Source organism: Heterocephalus glaber, unplaced genomic scaffold (genome assembly GCF_053883595.1).
Source record: "Heterocephalus glaber isolate CG9 unplaced genomic scaffold, H.glaber_assembly_v1.0 deba00001564, whole genome shotgun sequence".
Lineage (NCBI taxonomy): Eukaryota > Metazoa > Chordata > Mammalia > Rodentia > Bathyergidae > Heterocephalus > Heterocephalus glaber.
This window is the reverse complement of record NW_028258351.1, coordinates 4,184,970-4,205,211: the sequence shown is the minus strand read 5'-3', so window position 1 is coordinate 4,205,211 and position 20,242 is coordinate 4,184,970. Positions and strand designations below refer to the sequence as shown.

Below are 20,242 nucleotides of genomic sequence, written 5' to 3'. Positions count from 1 at the left end.
TTAGAGGTATATTGTTACAAAGTGAGAGATATAGTATCAGAGACTTCTTTACTATCTTAGCAGTATTCTTTTTTTTTTTTGGTACTAGGGATCGAACTCGGGTCCATTGAGATTGCTGGGCAGGCGGTGAAACCACTGAGCTAAATCCCCGGCCCCCTTACCAGTCTTCTTAACCCCTGCTTATATTTTGTCCTCCTCCTCCCCAACTCTTTTTTTTCTTTGTGGTAATTGGGATTAAGCCCAGGGCTTCATCCCTGCTAGGCAAGTGCTCTGTCATTAAGCTACATTCTCATCCACTTTGTCTGTAAAGTAGATTTATATAGGAGTAAAGGTGGGCAAATGAGGAGTAAAATTTGGATTTACATTTGGTATTTTTTGTGATGTTGTCATGATTCCATTGGGGAAAGAGTCAAAGAATCAAAAGTTGCTTGCTTATTATAGTATAACTCCCTAAACTATGCCTGATGACTTCCAGCTGCTGCCAATGTTAGAGGCAGGAATTGGTATGTTATAACTAAGAAAATTCCTAGTAATGGTGCTGTAGAGGCTGATGCTTCAGGTCCTTTGTTAGATTGGGCTTTATTTATTTTCCTTTCTTGTGCTTTAGATTGCCAACATCCTAGATAGTCATGCAGCTACATTGAACCGGAAATCTGAACGAGAAGTTTTCTTTATGAACACTCAGAGCATTGTTCAGCTAGTGCAAAGGTAATTATACGTAGCTCCATATTCCTGTCCTGTCCATGCCACCACCTTCCTTTCATTTAAATGGTCATGAAGAGTATTCCCTCAGGTCTGACTTTGAGAAAGTAGAAAACACTTTATACCTCAGAAGCTACTTACATTTTTAAAATATCTTAGGATTGTGACCTAACTCTGATATTCAATATTTCTGGTGATTTCTTAATATTCTTTCCATTCATCATTAAGGCAGAGCAGTTCTGTTGTTTTCTTTGATGAAGATCCTAATTTTTCTTCTGACACAGGACCCAGTATGACATTTTTTCTTTTCAGCTTAAGGAGCCAGTTGGACTAAAGAAGTATTCATAGAGTATTTCAACTTTAAGATACTGTACTTAGAAATTTTTCAGAAATCTCTTTGGCATTTCAAGGATGTGGCAATAATTTCTACATAGCAAATGGAACTGAATAAGGATGCTGTTAGGTAGAGCTATGAAGTTTTTTGTTTTTGTTTTTCTTTTGTTTTTCTTATTCTTTATAAAAAGACCTCATCTATAGTGAGATTACTTTCAGGCTTGGGATTTAAATTCATCTACTTGGTTGATTCTAGGCTTGTCCCTATCCTGCTGTATATTCAGAGGAAAAGCCATTCAGGAGAAAGTCTAGAAAGTAAATTTGGCCTCTGGATTTATTATTTAATAGTGTTGGCCTGTCGGTTTTTTCATTGGAGACTTTTTCTATCTGCCTAGATACCGAAGTGGCATCCGAGGCCACATGAAGGCGGTGGTGATGGATCTGCTCCGGCAGTACCTGCGAGTAGAGACACAATTCCAGAATGGTAAACTTCCTCTTGAGGAATCTCTTTCTGAGAAAATTTGTAAATCCAATGACCAAACCAAACTATCCCTATTGGACTGTAAGAGTTAAGCCATTTTATCACCCTGCCCCCCTTTTTTGTATTTTGAGAATCTCACTATGTAGTTCAGGCTGGCCCCAAACTCATGGTGGTTCCCATGCCTTAGCCTCTCAAGTGCTGGGATTCAGGCATGTGCCACCACACCTTGCTAACACTTCCTATTAACAAACTTTCTCCATTCACTGCTCCCTTGAAAACTAAATTTCCATATCCCATTGGCACTAAAGAAAGAATGACAGCAAAACACAACTTGAGAAATTGTGAATTCCATGTGCTTCTGACAAAAGGCTGAGGCAATTTTTCTTTTTCTTTCTTTTTTTTTTTTTGGTACCGGATATTGAACTCAGGACCTTGCACTTGGCAGACAGGCGTGGTACCACTGAGCCATGTCCCTGGTCCCTTGAAGTAATTTTTCTACCAGAGATTAGCATTCTCTGTTGACATCTTCTTGACCTTGTGTAATGAAATTGGTCGAGTCTTGACCAGGCTGAAGTAGGAATTCCCTATCTGATGAGCTTGCCTCTCAGAAGTAATCCAGGGATTCAACCACAGGCGTATGGGAAGGGCTCTGATTTTCCACTATTTTTTTGTGAATCATTTAAGTGGAATTTATCTCTGGCTTTCTCTCAAGAACTTCACTAAATGAAATATAATCTAAGTGAAAAACACCTTGGGCTGTTTTAAAGCTATGTGCTTGTTAGTATCACTTCCTGCCACAAGATGGCAGTGAAACACCATGGAATTTGAAACAGTACCTAAAATTTTCTTTTATCTGTTTTGTTCCCTTTTGGATCCTTTAAAAGATGGCTCTGCCACTCATGACTAGCAAAATTTCCCAAGTAGAGATTAGCAAACTGAACCTAGAAGTGTATAAGATAACATATCACAACTAAGTTTTATCTCACTAATGCAAGGTTGTTTTAAGGATAATGTAATTTATCATGTACTAATAGATTAAAGCAGGAAGAAACATGGTCATCAACTCAGATGAGGGAGAAAAATCATTTGACAAAATTTAACATTCATGCTAAACATTTGGAAACTAGGAATGAAGTAGAACTTTTTTTATCTTATAAAGGTACCAACAAAAAATCCAGAGGATACATCATACACAGTGGCAAAATGTTGAAAGCATTCTCTTTAAGATTAAAAGTAAGGGGGCCAGGGATGTAGCTCAGTGATGCTGCACCTGCCTGCCAAGCACAAGGTCCTGAGTTTGATCCCTGGTACAAAAAAAAGAGAGAGAGAGAAATTAAGAGTAAGACAAAGGGCCGGGGATTTAGCTCAGCAGTTCCACCGCCTGCCTTGCAAGTGCAAGGTCCCGAGTTTGATCCCCGGTACCAAAAAAAATTTAAAAATTTAGTAGCTTTGAGGCCTGGGGATTTTCTCAGTGGTTCCACCACCTGCCTTGTAAGCACAAGGTCCTGAGTTCGATTCCTGGTACCAAAAAATTTTTAGTAGCTTTGGAATAACATGAATATTTCAACTGTTAGAATATATTTTCTATATTCTTCCGTGTATATATATTACAATTAATAGTTCTTAAAAAGGGAGCAAGTAAGAAAAGGGGTGGGGACAGTTTAACATCAATGTTTTCTTTCTGTTAATGTTTCCTCCCACCCCAGATAACTATATTCTTTTTATTTTCCCTATTCCTAATAATTCATATTACAAAATATATTTCTGTTGGAATTTCAAAACTATCTTGACAGAGGAACATATGAATTTATATAGGACAATCAGTTATTTTCCTGTAGTTCTGGAGATGGATCCCAGGGCCTTGCACATGCTAGGCAAGTGTTCCTACTGCTGAGCTACCTTCCCCAAGAACAACCAATTTTTAAACAGCTTCCATTTTGCTCTGACTGGGTCTTTTATGAAATTACAGCTCTCTAGATATTGTTGTCTGCTGCTTTTCAAATATATTTTAGCTTAATTTTTTGTTTGTTTTGAGACAGAGTCTCACTATGTAGTTCAGCCTGGTCTTGAACTCACTCTGTAGTCCAGGCTAGCCTTGAACTCACAGTAGTCCTCCTTCCTCACTGTCTCTTAAGTGCTAAGATTACAGATGTGTGCCACCTGTAAAATATGCCTGGCATATTTTAGTTTCACTTTGAAAGAGAAATGTGTAAGTCAATCTCTGATATTTAAAATAGCTAAATGAAAGTTGCTTTGGTCCAATGTCAGTATTCTAGGAGATCATGGTAAATGCAGTTCGAATATATCTGTTCTGGTTTGTAATTTAACATGGAATCTGAACTGAGGTAATAATCTTTTAGTATTTTCATAATTTCCTAAAATTCTTACCCTTGAATATTAAACACTAATTTTTCTTTCCTTCTGAGGTAAGATGTTTTCTGATAACTGAATGTTTCTTATATCCTATTGTACATGTCACTACAGTATACCAGAAGCTTATGTTTGTGTTGCAGCATAACTTTCTACCCAGAACCAACCTCCATCTGGTGGCCTTATGGCCAAACTTGAGCTAAAACTATTCTTAGTAGTTAGGGTGAAATATTTTCAGTATGTCAAACATAGAACCCGAATGTCAAGCTGGAATAGACCTTGAAGATCAAATTTAGTGGTATTGACATTTTTTTTGAAGCAGCAGAATCCTGTTTTCTAAGAAACTCGTATTGGGAAGCTAAACGAGAGAGGTTAGATTAAGTATGGGGTTGGAGTTTTTCCCAAACCCTCAGTCTTTAAGGCACATCCCCTCTCTGATTATTTAATTTAATTTATTTATTTGTTTATTTGAGATGGTCTCACTATGTAGTTTAGGCTGGCCTGGAACTCACTATGTAGTCCAGGTTGGCCTTGAACTCATGGTGAGCCTCCTCAGCCTCCAGAGTGCTGGGATGATAGACCTGTGCCACCAGGCCTGGCTTCCAGTTTATTTAGTATAATAAAATTGAGGCCTGGAAAGATCAAATGATTTGTTCAAGAGCAAAGAGGAACTTTGTAACAGAGCTAGGCCTTGTGCCTAGGTATTTTATTTTTAAATTTTAATTTAATTTAATTTAATTTTGCAGTGCTGGTGATTAAACTCAGGGCCTTAGCACTGAGCTACCCCCCTCAGCCCTTTTTATTATTTTTTTATTTTGAGGCAGGGTCTCACTTAAGGTACTGTGTTGCCCAGCTGGGCTCCAACTTGCTATTCTCCTGCCTCATCCTCCAGAGTACTGGGAATATAGGCATGCACTACCACACCTGGTTGAGCTCAGGTTTTATATGCAGGTTTGTGTGACTCTTAAGTCTGGTGTTCCTTTACCAACCCAAGTGCCATTTTTGTACAAATCCATCCAAGAAAGTTCTTAAGATGTTTTTTTCTTACTGCCTATCAGGTGAATTATAAACATTAAGAAACCAACAAATACCATGTAACTGTGAGGTTTCCATGAAGACCAGTTCTTTTTGCTGCTTACAGGTCACTATGACAAATGTGTGTTTGCCCTTCGGGAAGAGAACAAAAGTGACATGAACACTGTACTGAACTACATCTTCTCTCATGCTCAAGTCACCAAAAAGAATCTTCTGGTCACAATGCTTATTGTGAGTATCATTTTTCAGAACCTAAAAGAAAGGTTGATGATATACAAAATGTGGTTTTTTTAACTTCTGGTACCTCTGGTTAGAGGAGAAGTTACTGTCTTTTATAATGATGAAATGAATGAAGATTGGGTTATGGACTAACAGTTCTTACATTTACCGTTATCCTTGATCTGAAGGAAACTGCTATAATTAGAAAAGGGTTGTTTTGGCTGTGACGCATATAATGTTCACAGGAACTCATATCTCTTGACTCTATTTAGAAATTCCTTGTCCTTCCTCTTTCTTGTTGTCATCATGACAGTAAGTTTAAAGAGAAGTCTTCTGTAACCATTGTAGTCTTTCATCTTAATTCTTGTTTGTTTCAAAATAGAAGCAATGGCTCTTGTGTTTTTTTTTCAAAAGTCCATTAGAAATTCAATATTGTTCCTCCCCACCAAAGAAATGTAAGTGTATTCTACAATTTTTTGACTCTTTTGTTTTATTTACATTAAAAAACAATTTTTTTGGTCCTAGGGATCGAACTCAGGACCTTGCGCTTGTGAGGTTTACATTAAAATTTAAGCTCAGGTTATTGTATTAGTATTAGATATACTGTTTTTCCCCCATAACCTTGTAGTAAAGAAATAGTAGAAGTGAGAATGAGGGATGTGACTTGTAAATGTGAATAGGACTAATGTACATTTGACTGGGAAAGAGGCAGGAGTTTTATGTCCTTGAGGATTTTTAAAGATAATTTGCAGGTCTTTCACTCCTTATTCTTTCTGTTTAGTTAATTCTAGGAATCCAAGAACAATGGGACAAAATTTAGAATTGTTTTACCCTATAATCCTGAGCAGTTGTCTTGCTGTTGCATGTTTATGTTTTGGGGAGACTTGAGTTTCTTTTTTTGTCCCTTTGTGGTACTTTAATTCTATCATTTCTTCTTAGAGGAAAAAAACTACCATAAAGCTTCACTACCATTTTTTTATTTCATACTGGTTAACAGCACTGCCACTCATTCAGCTATCTGCCTAGCTAGTTAACTCTATAGGATACAACACTTTTCAGACTAGCCACTTTTTAAAATATGTAATTACAGGGAGAGTTCATTACCTTTGCCATCCCAGAATGACTAGATGGTAAGGAAATAGAATATACATTTGAGAAGGGGAAAAATACAGTATGTGGGTACTAGGGAATATTTCAACTTCCCCAAGTGACAGCTTTCAGCAAAGCAAGTACACAGTCTATGGCAATTTACTAATTTTTTTCTCAAAGAGGAAAGAAATCTCTGACTCCCCCCTCATCCCGCTTTGCAAATTTTAATCCAGGGATTGCTAATTCTCATTGGATAAAGACATGACTTCTGGTTGAAAGGGGTAGTGAAAAGAGAGAGAGGAGAGAAGAATCTGTCAGTTTGGACCTCGAATGGGGTGGAATTTGCCTTTATAGGGAGCTAATTATGGTGCATTTTTCATCTTATTATGATTACCTTAAGAACTTAACAGTTTTTTGCACTAAAAATAGACCTAAGCCCAGAATCCTTGGAGTAGCAGAAGAGTAATGATTGTCCAGGTCTGTTGCTGGGTTTCTTAAATTCTAATTTGTAAGATATAGGGGCTCAGCTCGCTCCTTTTGCGGAGTGATTGTAAGTAACGCTTGCCTTAAGAATCTCATTATTGGAACACGGAGCCATATTTCCTCTGAGAATTCTGGAGTAGCTTTGAGCCGGGGCTGTTCATTTCTCAAGTAATCACACTGGTGTGATGGAGAGAGAAAATGGCAGCTGTTCGGAGCTCAGGCCTTCAATTTTCTTCAGAGTCCAGTCACTCAAGTGTGTAATTACACGGGGGTTGCTGCAGAGGCGTTGGGCCCTGTCAGAGAACTGGTTTGAGGCTTTGCTTTCTGCTTTTGCCAGTCAGGACAGGCAGAACCCAATGGGACCCTGACTTGCTGCTGTTTTTTACCCCTACCTTGTCATCCTGATTATTTCTTACCTACATTGATTGTACCCAAACTTTCTTTCCAGCATGCTGAGCTCTTTGGAGAAAAGAGTATTTGGGTTTGGATGAAAAGGACAGAGGAGGTGGAGGAGGAGGACGAGGAAGAAGAGTAGGTGGAAGGTTGAAGATGTGAACCAGGAAGCTGGATTTGTCCTTTTTTCTGTTTTGGCATCTTCACATTTTTCTTTACAAAACAAAAGAAGACTCAATGAGTATAATAGTATTTGTAGGCTTGTATTATCATTAATTTCTTTTCAAATATCAGTTATTTTCACCTCATCTCAGAGATTTGGAAATCACAAAGCTAATTGATGTGATTAAGCTTAGCGCCAGCTAGCAGTGACAAATGGATCAGAGATGAAAGTTCAGATGGTGCTCCTTTCTGATCTGATATTATTGAATCCCAGACATGTCCTCCTCTTTTCTTCTTTGACAGTGGCCAGCTGTCCCCTCTTCCCCATCATCTGCATTAATAGTAGTAGCTCATAAGAGCCATTTTAGTCCTTAGGATTACTTGGTCTTATTGTCTTTTACAGATGTCACAGGGAGATGGTAGCATTTCAATTCCCTCAGCTTGTGTTCTCATCTGTTCCCCTTTCTTTTCTTACCTTGGCTTCCTGATTGATGGTTTTGTTCCTAGCATTCCAATTCTTTGTTTTCTAGAAGTAGGAATGTTGATGGTGTGCTTTGCTGAGCCAGGTGATGATTTCTGTGGTTTTTGGGCCTAGAGAAGGAATCAAGGAAATTAGGCTGCTCCAGTGAAAAGGTGCCTTCATCTTCCCTAGCATTTAGCATAAATGGCCCAGTAATTTGCCTCAAGAACTGGAGCAAACTTCTAATCTTTCACCCCATATGGTCCTGTCAGGTTTTCTCCATTTGGAGAAACAGTGTACCACAAATGAAAACAAAGTCTGGATAACCAATAATAAATTAACTTTTTGAAAGCTCTTTTTTTTTTTGAGCTAGGATCCTAGTATGTAATCTAGGCTGGACTTAAATTTACTATGTAGCTCAAGTTCCCAAGTGCTGGCATTATAGTCTGTTTCCTTATTTCTTAACTTTAAAATTATACTTTAAAGCCAGGCGTGGTGGGGCACGCCTGTAATCCCAGCACTTGGGAAGCTGAGGCAGGAGGACAACTGTGAGTTTGAGGCCAGCCTAGGCTACATAGTGTGTTCAAGGTCCACCTGAACTACATAGTGAGACCCTGTCTCAAATAAAAATAAAGACAATAGGTAAAAGCTTAATATTAGAAGAGCTTAGAGCATTTAAGGACCCTTTGACTACATTATGTTATATAAATAAAGTATCACAGCTATCTAGATAGCCATATACACATTCTGTAACCCCTTAGATGCTGAGTAGTCTAACCCTTAATTGCTTATGTCTTAGTTGTAGAACAGTCCACATGAAAATGCTTTTATATAAGTACCATGCATAAAATTTGCTTTAGACAGAGAGCATCTAAAATGTTAATCAATGCCTGTTGTCGTCGTTGTCGTCCTTCTCCTCCACCACCTCCTCCTCCTCCTCCTCTTCCTCCTCCTTCTTCTTTTTTTTGAGGGGGTACTGGGTCCTTGTGCTTGTGCAGCAGGTGGCGAAACCACTGAGCTAAATCCCCGGCCCCCGTCCTTCTTCTTTTTAACATGACTGCATATAATTCATCCAGTGTGTAAGTGGTCTGATACAAAGTGGTGAAGTGGTTATCAGTGGTCTGATATGAATTTTATTGATTAAGGTTGTTACTATCAGTTTCTTGTTAAATCTGCCTCATAGCATCATTGGAATGTCAAAAAGTCCAGGTATGACTGGAAGAAGCAACTAGTCCATTGCTGATCCTGGGATTAAGGTCTTACACAGCTGAACAGTAGTTAATGTCTTGAGGGTATTATACATAAGGTCATATTCTTTCCATTTTTAATTGACTCCCTCAGAGATATTTAAAACTTAGGATGCTAAGGTCAAGTTGAACTACATTGGGCTTTTCTGTCAGTCAGCTGCATAAGTTTGGCTCTGGTTTTGATACTAAAGCATGATTATTATATTTCTGAAAATCCAGTCATCTAGGACAAGAATAAAAATAAGAATACCTGTGTTGTGTTGATCTTAACTGTTACTGAAAGATAATTCTGTAAATTTTTGTAAATGACCTGTAACCCCCAAATCAGCGAGTTGCTTCTTCAAGTGAACTGTGTCATTTAAACACATTTGCTGACTTAGTTGCCTTTTAATGGCTTTGTCAAAATGTTCACCAGGATTAGATGGTGATGTTGGGCCGCACAGTTACCCAAAGGAAACTAGTATCCAGGATAGAAGTCCATGAGGTTCCTGCTGGATGTTTGCATTGTAGAATGAGTGGCTCTGAAGAAAACTGATGAGTTTCTTTCAGGACCTCAACACTATGTCTAGTCAAGGACAAGAGAGTGTTGAAAAAGTTGTTCTACACATAATTTTCTTTTGCCAGTTTTTTGTATGTATTAATTATGACAGTGGACAAAATAATATTTGAATGGAAAATTTCCAAGTCAGTATATACTAATGGAAGTAGTGGTTTGTTCTTATTGTGCTTCATTTTTCACATCTCAGAAAGGTCTGTTTCATATCTGTATTTATACATTCCTTGGAAATTCTATTTTGTTTATTCTCAGCAAAAGATGAGATTTATTTTCATTTTCTCATTCCTCTTTGCTTTTGTGCTTAGGATAGGTGGAAGAAGTCCTTTACAATGTGACTATATATTCAACAGAGTCCTGGATTTATCTGCCCTAATAGCAGCTTTTGTTTTCCTCACTCAGATGGGTAAAAACAGTAGTTGTACTTCCTTAACTAGAAACCATGAGTTTTATGAGTTTGGACAGTTGGAGCAGACCTTTGTTTAGTGAATTGGGAAACAAGAATCCCATGTTCTGAATGATTTTCTCAAAATAATAAAAAGATGGAGGGAGGGAGGATAGAGATGGAGGGAAGGAGAAAGTGGTGTAAAAAGAATTAAGATATGTTGCATATATGTACTCAAACATATACTAGTAAAAAAGTTTGAGACACCCTCTCAGCATAACAGTGCTGAGTATTCCCAAAGTATTTATCTGTGATATAGAGCATAGTAGGGGTTTTAGAAGAAGTGTTTTGGGAAATGCATGACTTACCCAAATGCCATATCCCATACTTTTATTTATATTCCTATGGTAAAGGACTAAACATAGAGTATCCCTGAGATGGAAAAGGGTAAGTATGAAGTAGATAATCTTCAAGAAGTGGGCTGGTAATCAAGCAATGGGGAAAAGATTAAAAAGAAGCAACAGAGCTGGTGGTTTAGCTCAGGGGTAAAGCATTTGCCTAGAAGATGCAGGGTCCTGGGTTTGATCTCCAGCCATACATACATACTCACAAATACACACATGCACGCATGTATGTACACACACACACACACACAGTCTTTTTTGTCCTAGAAGAAAGATTCATTAAACAGATTTAAAGTTTTTTCAGAGTCTAAGTACAGGAAGCAATACCTAAATGTGTATGTTTCAAATGATGATATATTAAGAATTACTACACTAGTAGCTCTGTAAAACTTTTAGAAGGACAGACATTTATAAAAACTGTATTTATAGTTTTTTTGGCTTACATAAAAATTGCAAGGATAATAGATGAATTTAGGGAATAAACTGATACTCTGCTGGACTCCATTAGAAATTTTTTTCTCAGAATATCATTTAAAAATTTTTTGGAAGCAGAAGTGCCTAATAATAAATAAATTATGGATTCTATGACAAAAGTTTGTTTTTCCTCCAATCCAGCTAAGAATTCACCATGTTTAAAGTCATAGAATGATTCTTGGTATAGGAACAAGATAAATGATTTTGGATACAGAATTGCCACAGTATGAGATGGTGTTTTAGGTAGTGTGTGTTTATAAAAGAATAATTTATTCTTGTGTTTCTGTTTTGCATTCTCCTGGGATGGTAAACATTTGGTTTGTAGAATTATAACTACCAGGGTGGCTCCTTTGCCTTATTCTACCTTTTTTCTTAAAGTAGGAGAGGGAACAAGAAGGCTGTTAGTCTCTACCTCTTTTTAAAACCCCTTGAAACTTTGAGATATCATCTGTTATTTCTTACCCAGAATCCCCTTGATCCTTTTTAGTGGTCTCTGATGATTTCTACTGCATGTTAAAAGTATAGTGTTAATTTATAAAGAAATACATTAAGAATTTTGAACCTGAATGAGATATTTGGACTGTTCCTCTTTAGCAGCTGCTTCCCTTGGGATCATCTTTACCACATTGTGTTGAATAAAAGTAATAGGAAGTTTACATTTTTTAATAATTCAGCTTTGTTTTTTTCTCTTTTCCTATTCAAAGTCTTTACCACTGCGATTCTTATTAATGTAGTTGTGTTTTTACTTTATTGCATTAACAATTAGGATCAGTTATGTGGCCGGGACCCTACTCTCACTGATGAGCTGCTGACTATCCTCACTGAACTAACTCAACTCAGTAAGACTACCAATGCTAAAGTGGCACTTCGGGCCCGTCAGGTAAGGACGGTTGTTGGTTATCTTGAAGGTGGGATGGTTTTTATAGTTTGGGAAGTTCTTGAAACAGTGAGCTTTTACTTAATTGCCTTACAAAGATCATGCAGTTTTCTATATATGTCAGGTTGTTCTTAGAACAAATGTTTTCATGTGATTTTTTTTTTTAAAAGAAAGGAAATGATTAATATTGAGTCTCTAAAGGTAGGAGCCCTTTTCCAGTTATAAAATCCTTGTATTGTTCTCTACCCTCCCTAGTATCCCTGTGATAGTAAACTAGGGTCAGGTGGAGGAAAGGAAACAGAGGGGAAGAAATCGACTCAGTATTTCTCGCTTCCCAAAGGGAGCTTAGAAACGATGAGAACTGTTAAGTAGGTAGGAAATAATCAAATGTGGAAAGCAAAAAGATAATGAAATGAATCTTAGATGCTAACGATCAGAACAACCCCAGAGAAGTCCAGTTAGTTTCACCCTGTAGTTTTCATTTCCATTCCAAAAGGTTTCAGCAGGGAAGCTGAGAGTTGGTGCTCCCTTTGTGTTTCAGTGCTTGGGCATTGACAAGGAAGCAGTATTTGAAGTTGTTCAGTGACCTTCTGCTTTCTCTACAATTGTATCCATGTCACTGAACTACTCAAAGTTATTGAACCTCTCAGTGAACTGCTGAGGGTATTCAGGTCCCACTGTGTCTCTGTTTATTTGCGACACTGCTTTCACTTTCTCTGCCTCTCACATGCATTGGTGTTACTTCCTGATGCCTTCTTGGTACTGAGTATCTGGAACTATTAAATCAGCTTTTCCTCTGCCGTTCTACTTCAGAGTTGCAAAGGCTAGCTATCCTGCATCCACCTACCCCACAGCTGCTCTCTGTCAGACCTGATTCCCAATTAACAGCTAGTCATGCAGTCCCTAGGACCAGCAGCTTTGCAATGGTAAATCACATGCACTGATGGAACTTGATTGAAGCTGTTCTCTCTCCCTTCCCTCTGCCTCCCATGGGAAATTGCCCACAACTCAAATCGTGGTGAGAGTCAACTGAGATTCACTATTTGGTAGCATTGACTTTATGCTGCAGGACCTAGAAGTTGGTCTCTGTTTTATCTTTGATGCCTGTATTTACAGATTTTTATTTATTGCTTTTGTATCAGAGCTGCCTAATAGGAGCCTAGAATAATCACTCCCTTGAGAACTTATGCCTTTTACTTTGCTCTCACTGTAGGTTCTTATTGCCTCCCATTTGCCATCTTATGAGCTTCGCCATAACCAAGTAGAGTCTATCTTCCTATCAGCTATTGACATGTACGGACATCAGTTTTGCATTGAGAATCTGCAGGTATATATATAATAACCCTTTTCTGTCACTTTGCACTCTTGTCTCCTTTATTCCCACAAGCATAATTCAGTAATCAATTAATTTAGATTTCCATGTAATGAAGTTTTATACCTTGAATTTCAAAAATGATTTATACTTACGAATTTTTTTTCATAAAAATGCTGTTAAGACTGTGGTTTAGCTTAAAAATAAAACAAGCTTGTCTTGATAGAAGTGTCCCATTAAAGTCTTTACTTCTTGTGCATTTACCTAGGAAGTATTCTAGTCTAGAATTAAGTGGCAGTATTGTTTGATTTCTGATATTTTTGTTTGGTTTTTTTTGTTGTTGTTTTTTGTTTTTTGGTACCGGGGATCGAACTTGGATCCTTGCGCTTGCGCAGCTGGCGATGAAACCACTGAGCTAAATCCGGGCCCGATTTCTGATATTTTGAATCAGATGTACACATTAAATGACTGTTTCTCTTCTGGAGACAAAGCTATTTAAATATAATTTAACTTTAATTTTATTTTAATGTTTATTATTAAGCTTTATAAAGAGCCAGTTTTAAAAGATTATTGGCAAATTTTACCACTAATTGGAAAGACCTCAAATATTTTTAAAACAACATTACTTTCTCCGAGGTGACTTTCTGGCGGTGTGCAGTGGTACATGCCTGTAATCCCAGTACTGAGGGAGGCTGAGACAGGAGGATCAGATGCTTGAGTCCCAGCTGGATAATGTAGGGAGACCCTGTCTCAAAATAAAAAAATGCAAGGGCTGGGGATTTACCACAGTGGTTCTGCCGCCTGCCTTGCAAGCGCAAGGTCCTGAGTTTGATTCCCAGTACCAAAAAATCAAAACAAAACAAAAATTCAGAATAAAATAAAAAATACAGTCATACTCATACCTTGGTACTGACTGTTTTGAACCTTGTCAAATTTGGTCCTCAACGTATTTTGATGTGAAAATTTTGACTCAGTACTTGTGGTTTAGTAGTGGACGTGCAACCTAGCACTTTGTCCCTGTTAATTGCCTCATCACTAGTGACCCTTTCCAGCTGAAACAATTTGTTTGGTGCTTATTGTTTTTTGTACTTGTCACATCTTCCAGAACCAATTAATGACAAGTACCTAGGTAGTACTGTCAAAAAGGGTGGAGGATGTAGCACACTGTTAAAGCATCACTGGATTTGATCCCCAGTGCCTCAAAACAAACAAGAAGTGACTTTCTATTTTTCTACCTAGAAACCAGGAGTATTATTGTATATCTGGCCAAAGGAATCTTCAGACTTGTAAGGTTTCCTCCTAGGAAACCTAAAAGGGAAAAAGAATGTTTTTTCTTATTTGGTTCACAGTTGAAATCAAGGGGTTTCAGCAGGCTCAGATCTAGGATATATCATAGTGGAGTATTTAGACAATATTTACAAAGTGAAATACAGATATATGTTGGAAAGGATAATAGTAACCAGAAACACTTAGACTAATTAAGTGTAATTAATACATTTTAATGCATTATTCTAAGAATTTTATGTGTATAATCTTCACAACAGCCCTATGAAGTGTTATTTCCTCCATTTTATAGCTGAGGAAACTGAGGCACAGAGTATATTCATATATGGCAATCATAGACATCATTCTTAGTTTTCACTAAATGCTTCAAATTGTTCTCTTTTGGTTGTTATGGTTTAAACCTACCTTTGTACCTTCCAGAAACTCATCCTATCTGAAACTTCTATCTTTGATGTCCTACCAAACTTCTTCTATCACAGCAACCAGGTAGTGAGGATGGCAGCTCTGGAGGTGAGTGTTTATGGCATGTGACACGACCTTACCCTTGCTGTCTTCTGTGTGTGTGGCTATCATGCTAGTTCTGTTTCTTTGGTCACAAGGTTGGTTATTAAGGGTAATCTTTTTCTTTGAAACAATAAATGTTTATTGTCTTACTCAAGTGTTTCACCTGAACTAAACAATTTCTGGGTTCTGATCACAGAGAAATAGCAGCCATTATTTTTCAGTACTCTCGAGGTATTTGAATTCTTCCAGTTCATAATGAATTAAGATTCTCTATAACACAATAAGTAAAAAATAATATATGACGAAAAAAAATGTGGCTGATCAAAACATGTATAATGTTGCCATTTTGTGATTTAGGCCAAATTAAAATGGATTTTTAGTTATATTTTGAATTGGCAAAGGAGTTCTTATAAAATGTTATTTTATAGGAAAGAAGGCGATAGGATTTAATGAACTGTAGGTTCATTTGATGAACTTTTTCATTTAATCCTACAGTTAATTTTATGAAGTAAAAGAAAATGAGACTGAAGCCATGTGTGGTGGCATACACCTGTAATTCTAGTACTCTTGGAAGTTGAGGCTGGAGGATTAGACATTTGAACCCAGCCTAGGAAACTTAATGACTTAGCAGTGTCTCAAAAGGCAGGGTAGGGGGTTGGCTGAGGATATAGCTGAGTATTGAGGCCTGGGTTCAGTCCCCCAGTACTGCCCCCTCCTCCAAAAAAAAAGTGAGACTTTGAGTGGTTAAATTACTTGTCCAGAAATCATATAGATAATAAGTGGAGGAATTTGCATTTAAACTCAGGTCAATCTGACTCCAAAGATTTTTTTTTTCCACTGTAGCACACTACCTCGTGAAGGACAAAAATTGTAGGCCCTGACTACTGTGTTACAATTGCTGAGTAGATGTATTTTGAAGATGAGGAAAAGGAATGGTTTAGATGATTTTTTTTGTAGTATCAGCATAGTCTGTTGTTACCTCTTTGGAGTTGCGTTTTGTTTGTATTCTGTGGTTAAAGTGTGTAAAGTATCCTACTCAGTAAATACCAAATACTTGAATTACCTAAGTGTTTTTCAGGGTTTGCATGTCATTTAATGAGAAGTCTCCTTACATATCTCACATACTGATAGAATCCCATGTAGCATTTTATGTTCATGGCAAATTGAATGTGAAGTGAATGAGAGTAGACTGCCAGTTTTTTTGCTGAAACGTAGTCTGCTACTGTTTCTTTAACTCAAGTCAAGTTAATGTATTTGAGATATGTCAAATTATGCCTCCCTGCTTTTGCCTGGAATTGGGTATCTAGACTATTCAAAACTGATTTTAGGTAGTAGGTTTAAAAAAAACAATACAAGATAGGAAAAGAGTTAAAGTGTACTGCAGTGCTTCCATCTTCTATCTTTATTCTTAAGTGGCCTGGAATCAGCACCTGTCATTTTTTATCATTCTTCCTTTTGTCTTCTGTTGAAATGATCATGTACAATGTATTAATAGTTATGGTTGTATATACTGTCTTTTGCTAAAGATCAACCTTCTACAGAGTTTAGCAGATATTGGTGGTGAACCTATGGCATGCATTTTTCTTTTAAGACAAAAGATCTTAATGTATGAGTTGTTTTTTCCAAACTAAAACCTCAATGTTCAGGTTTAATTATAGTGTTAGCACTTTGGAATAAATAAGTATGTTTTGGGTTGCAGTTTGGATACTCAGTCTCTAAAACGTTCGCCATCACTGGCTTAGGGTAAAAGGATTACCATGCACCTAGAGGTGTACAGCAGAGGCAGCCTAGTTTTATTTCCATCTGTATTCATGGAGCTAGCACTGAGACTCAAGCTTTATTTTGGAAAATATGTACAAGATATGATAAAAAAAACTGGTGGATATTTAAACTTTTAAAAATTTATGGACTGGAGATTTAGCTCAGTGGTTCCTCTGCCTGCCTCACAAGTGCAAGGTCCCGAGTTTGATCCCTGGTACCAAAAACACCCAAAACAATTATTACAGTGAAAGACACATTGTCAGACCCCCTCAGTTTTGTTTCTTCCCTCTTGTTTCAAACACACTTATCCCATTGTTGTTGCCACTTTCTGAAGCGGTTCTTAAAGTCTGCCTTCAGTGTCTTTAGTCACAATAATATGGCTGCCTTGATGTCCCAAATCAATTCTAAATATTTATCTTTCACAATCATTTTGACTTGGGAAATAGTAAGAAGTGCACTGGTACCAGATCTGGTGAATAAAGTAGTCAAGGACACATTATAATGTTTTTACAAGCCTGCATTTCCATTGAATGGCACTCACTAGCACCATTCATCATATTTTTTTTTATCATACTTCATAAAGACACTTACAAAAGAGGACTTCTAGGACTGCTTCAGAAGTAGCAAGAATGATGGGATAAGTGTGTTTGAAGCAAGAGGGAGTATTTTGAGGGGGATTAATGCCAATGTGTCTTTTGGTGTAATATTTTTATTTAAATGCACACCATATTTTTTTTTATCAGCCCTTATATGTACAGGACCTTGGCCTTCTCACTGCAGACTACCACCTTCTACATAAGATACTTCTCTTTAAGACTCTTTTTCCTGGTATAGCCATTCTCTTCCTTTTTTGAAGTTTATTTACTGAGAATTACTTTTTAACCAGGTATATGTTCGAAGAGCTTATATTGCCTATGAACTTAACAGTGTACAGCACCGCCAGCTTAAGGATAATACCTGTGTGGTGGAATTTCAGTTTATGCTACCCACGTCTCATCCAAACAGGTGAGTTTGAGTATGTTATGTGCACCTGAGCTAACCAGAGGCCTATCAGGAGTTATGAGGAGTAATGAGTATGATAATCCCATATTTTTAAAAGCTAGAAATACAGAGTAAACATGAATAGATTTAAACCAAAAGAAAAGAACTTCTTGGTCCCTGCATCTTTGGTCCAGAGAGGTAAAGTTATGGTCTAGTTAAGATAAAAGTTTAGGATTACTCCATTCATTTTTGCCTATGTTATGTTACTGGAGAAACATCCTTCTCTTCCTGCCTTCTGTCTGTCTGTTGTCTGTCCGTCCTTCCTTCACTCCCTCCTTTGTTCTCTTCCTCCCTTTCTCCCTCCCTCTTATTGGAACTTTGCCAGAAAGTCACTTATTAAGTAGTTTTAGTCAGCAGTTCAAACCAAAAAATATTTTGAGTGGAATGCTTTGCTTTTTTTATGTGTTTGCGATGGATTGAAGTTGTACCTGAACTCGTTTTATTATCTCCCTAAAGACAGATGCCTGAATTTAACAGTTGAAATTCAATTGGATTTTTAAAATAACATTTTAGAACCAACTTCTTAAATTTAAGTAAATTACGTAATTGATCATGCTAATTCTATTAGTATTTTTTCCTTCCTAAATCCTTTAAACTGTACATATGCAAATTGTTTCGGTATTGCTTTGGTTTTAAAATGAAATACTTTATCTTATATACTCATTTTCAGAAACTGTTCTGAGGTAATGAAAATCTAGGTATTCTACCCACAAATATGTTCATTCCCTCCTATATTTTCATTCTTTTTAGTAATACCACAGGAAATATAAATACCACAGCCAGTCTTAACCTGCCCTTCTCCAATTCTTTTTTATGGCCTTTGGTTCTTCGTTTGGTATTACAAAGTACTATGTCTTTGGGGATCCTTAGTTATAGACACCAGAAATGGTTTTGTTCTGAATTGCTACTTCACCCAAAGCAATGGAGCCTTTCTGGAGACAAAGAAATCTGTGCTGAGACTTCTGACCACTGGATGCCACTGTTGATCCACTGGAAGTCAGCAGATGAGCAGAGTCATCTTCCAAAAAAGTACCACTCTTCTTTGTCTCAGAAGATCCTTTCATTTCTCTACCTCAAAAATGCCTTTTGGCTGGCAGAGAAAAGCGTACATCCTTGATTTAGCAAGCATCTCTTGGTACATTTTTGCCTCCATGGATTTCAGAATCTCATTTTCAAGAAAGGAATGGTTGTCCTTCAGCGAGTGGCGAAGTACTCATGGCACACATGGGCTCAGCACTCAGTCTTTCTTTTCCTACATTCCTTGAATAATTGTGGAGAACTACATGCTATACTTAATGCTCTGTAATTCTCAAGAGAATCTTCCTTTCTTCCTGTTTTCTACTACCTCTTCCCTTTGGGCAGTGATTTGTAGTCAGCCTGCCGGGCTGCCTCTGATTTCCTTCCCTTCTCATCGTTTCCCTTGTCTTTCTGAATTGCTTTCCCTGCCTTACAATTGTTTGTTTTTGTTTTTGTTTTTAATTCAAGGCTGGGTATCCAGTTTGGTGTGGGAAAGTTAACTGAAAAATAAGGGAAATTCAACTGCTTTGTTAATAAATCCTATTCACTTTTCCACATCAAAGATGTGAATCTTGGTTTGTCCTGATGTTTTAAAACTCACATACTTGTCCCTTCCAACATCTATTGTACACTTCTCTATGGATAAAGACCAGGATTGAGCAGAATTGTAATTTGTAGTCTCCAAAGTCTTCCTTGATTAAGTGTGTAATTTTATTTTATTTTATTTTATTTATTTATTTATTTTTTGGTACCGGGGATCGAACTCCGGTCTTTGCACTTGCGCAGCAGGCGGCGAAACCACTGAGCTAAATCCCCGGCCCGATAACAGTATTTCTGAAGCTTTAAAATTACACACATAGGGCCAGGGATTTAGCTCAGTGGTTTCGCCGCCTGCTGCGCAAGCACATGGACCCAAGTTCGATTCCCAGTACCCCCCGCAAAAAGAAAATACTGTTATCATCAATATCAACATTATTGGTATAGATCTGAAAGTGAAGATAAATGCAAAATAAGGAGGAAAGAATCTCCATGGAAGCCAGAAAAATGTTAAAATGGCTTTAATATTTTTTTGACCTAATATCCTTTTGTTAGTTTAGGATTAGATGATTAGAGTTGATCACAAAAGGATATAAAGTCATACCTTGGTTCTCAACTGCTTTGAGACTCACCAGATTTGGTACTTGAGACATTTTGGTCAGAAAATTTTGTCCCAGTACTTGTTTGTTTGGTACTGGACATGCAAGCTAGAACTTGTTTGGTGTTTATTGCCTCATGATTTGCTTACCCTTTCCAGCCAAAACAATTTGGTACTCATTGTTTTTTTGGTACTGGGGATCGAACTCGGGACCTTGTGCTTTCAAGGCAGGCGCTGGGACCACTGAGCTAAATCCCCGTCCCGATACTCATTGTTTTTGATACTTGTCAAGCCTTTGGGAACCGGTTAACAATAAGTACTGAGGTACTACTGTATTTAGTTTATTCAGGCAGTTATTACAGATTTGCTCCTCGAATTGAGTTAAGATTTTATTTTTCTTACAAATGTTTTTGTTACAATCTGGAGTTACAACCTTATTCTGACACAAACTGGTATTTTGCAATTCAATTCTGACATTAACCATTTAGAATTCAATCACACAGCACAAGCTAAGGGGTTAT

General features: G+C 37.4%; 1 protein-coding gene across 7 annotated transcripts in view; it reads left to right on the top strand.

Moving 5' to 3' along the window:
- The window catches only part of Acaca (acetyl-CoA carboxylase alpha), a 301,033-nt gene that overhangs the window by 154,342 nt on the left and 126,449 nt on the right, over positions 1 to 20,242 (top strand). For all 7 annotated transcript variants that reach the window (XM_087191888.1, XM_087191890.1, XM_087191887.1 and 4 more), the window contains exons 23-29: positions 608 to 708; positions 1,431 to 1,519; positions 5,028 to 5,152; positions 11,557 to 11,670; positions 12,881 to 12,994; positions 14,684 to 14,773; positions 17,415 to 17,533. In XM_087191888.1, the coding sequence (XP_087048014.1) occupies positions 608 to 708; positions 1,431 to 1,519; positions 5,028 to 5,152; positions 11,557 to 11,670; positions 12,881 to 12,994; positions 14,684 to 14,773; positions 17,415 to 17,533 (752 nt within the window). The remainder of the gene's footprint in view (positions 1 to 607; positions 709 to 1,430; positions 1,520 to 5,027; positions 5,153 to 11,556; positions 11,671 to 12,880; positions 12,995 to 14,683; positions 14,774 to 17,414; positions 17,534 to 20,242) is intronic.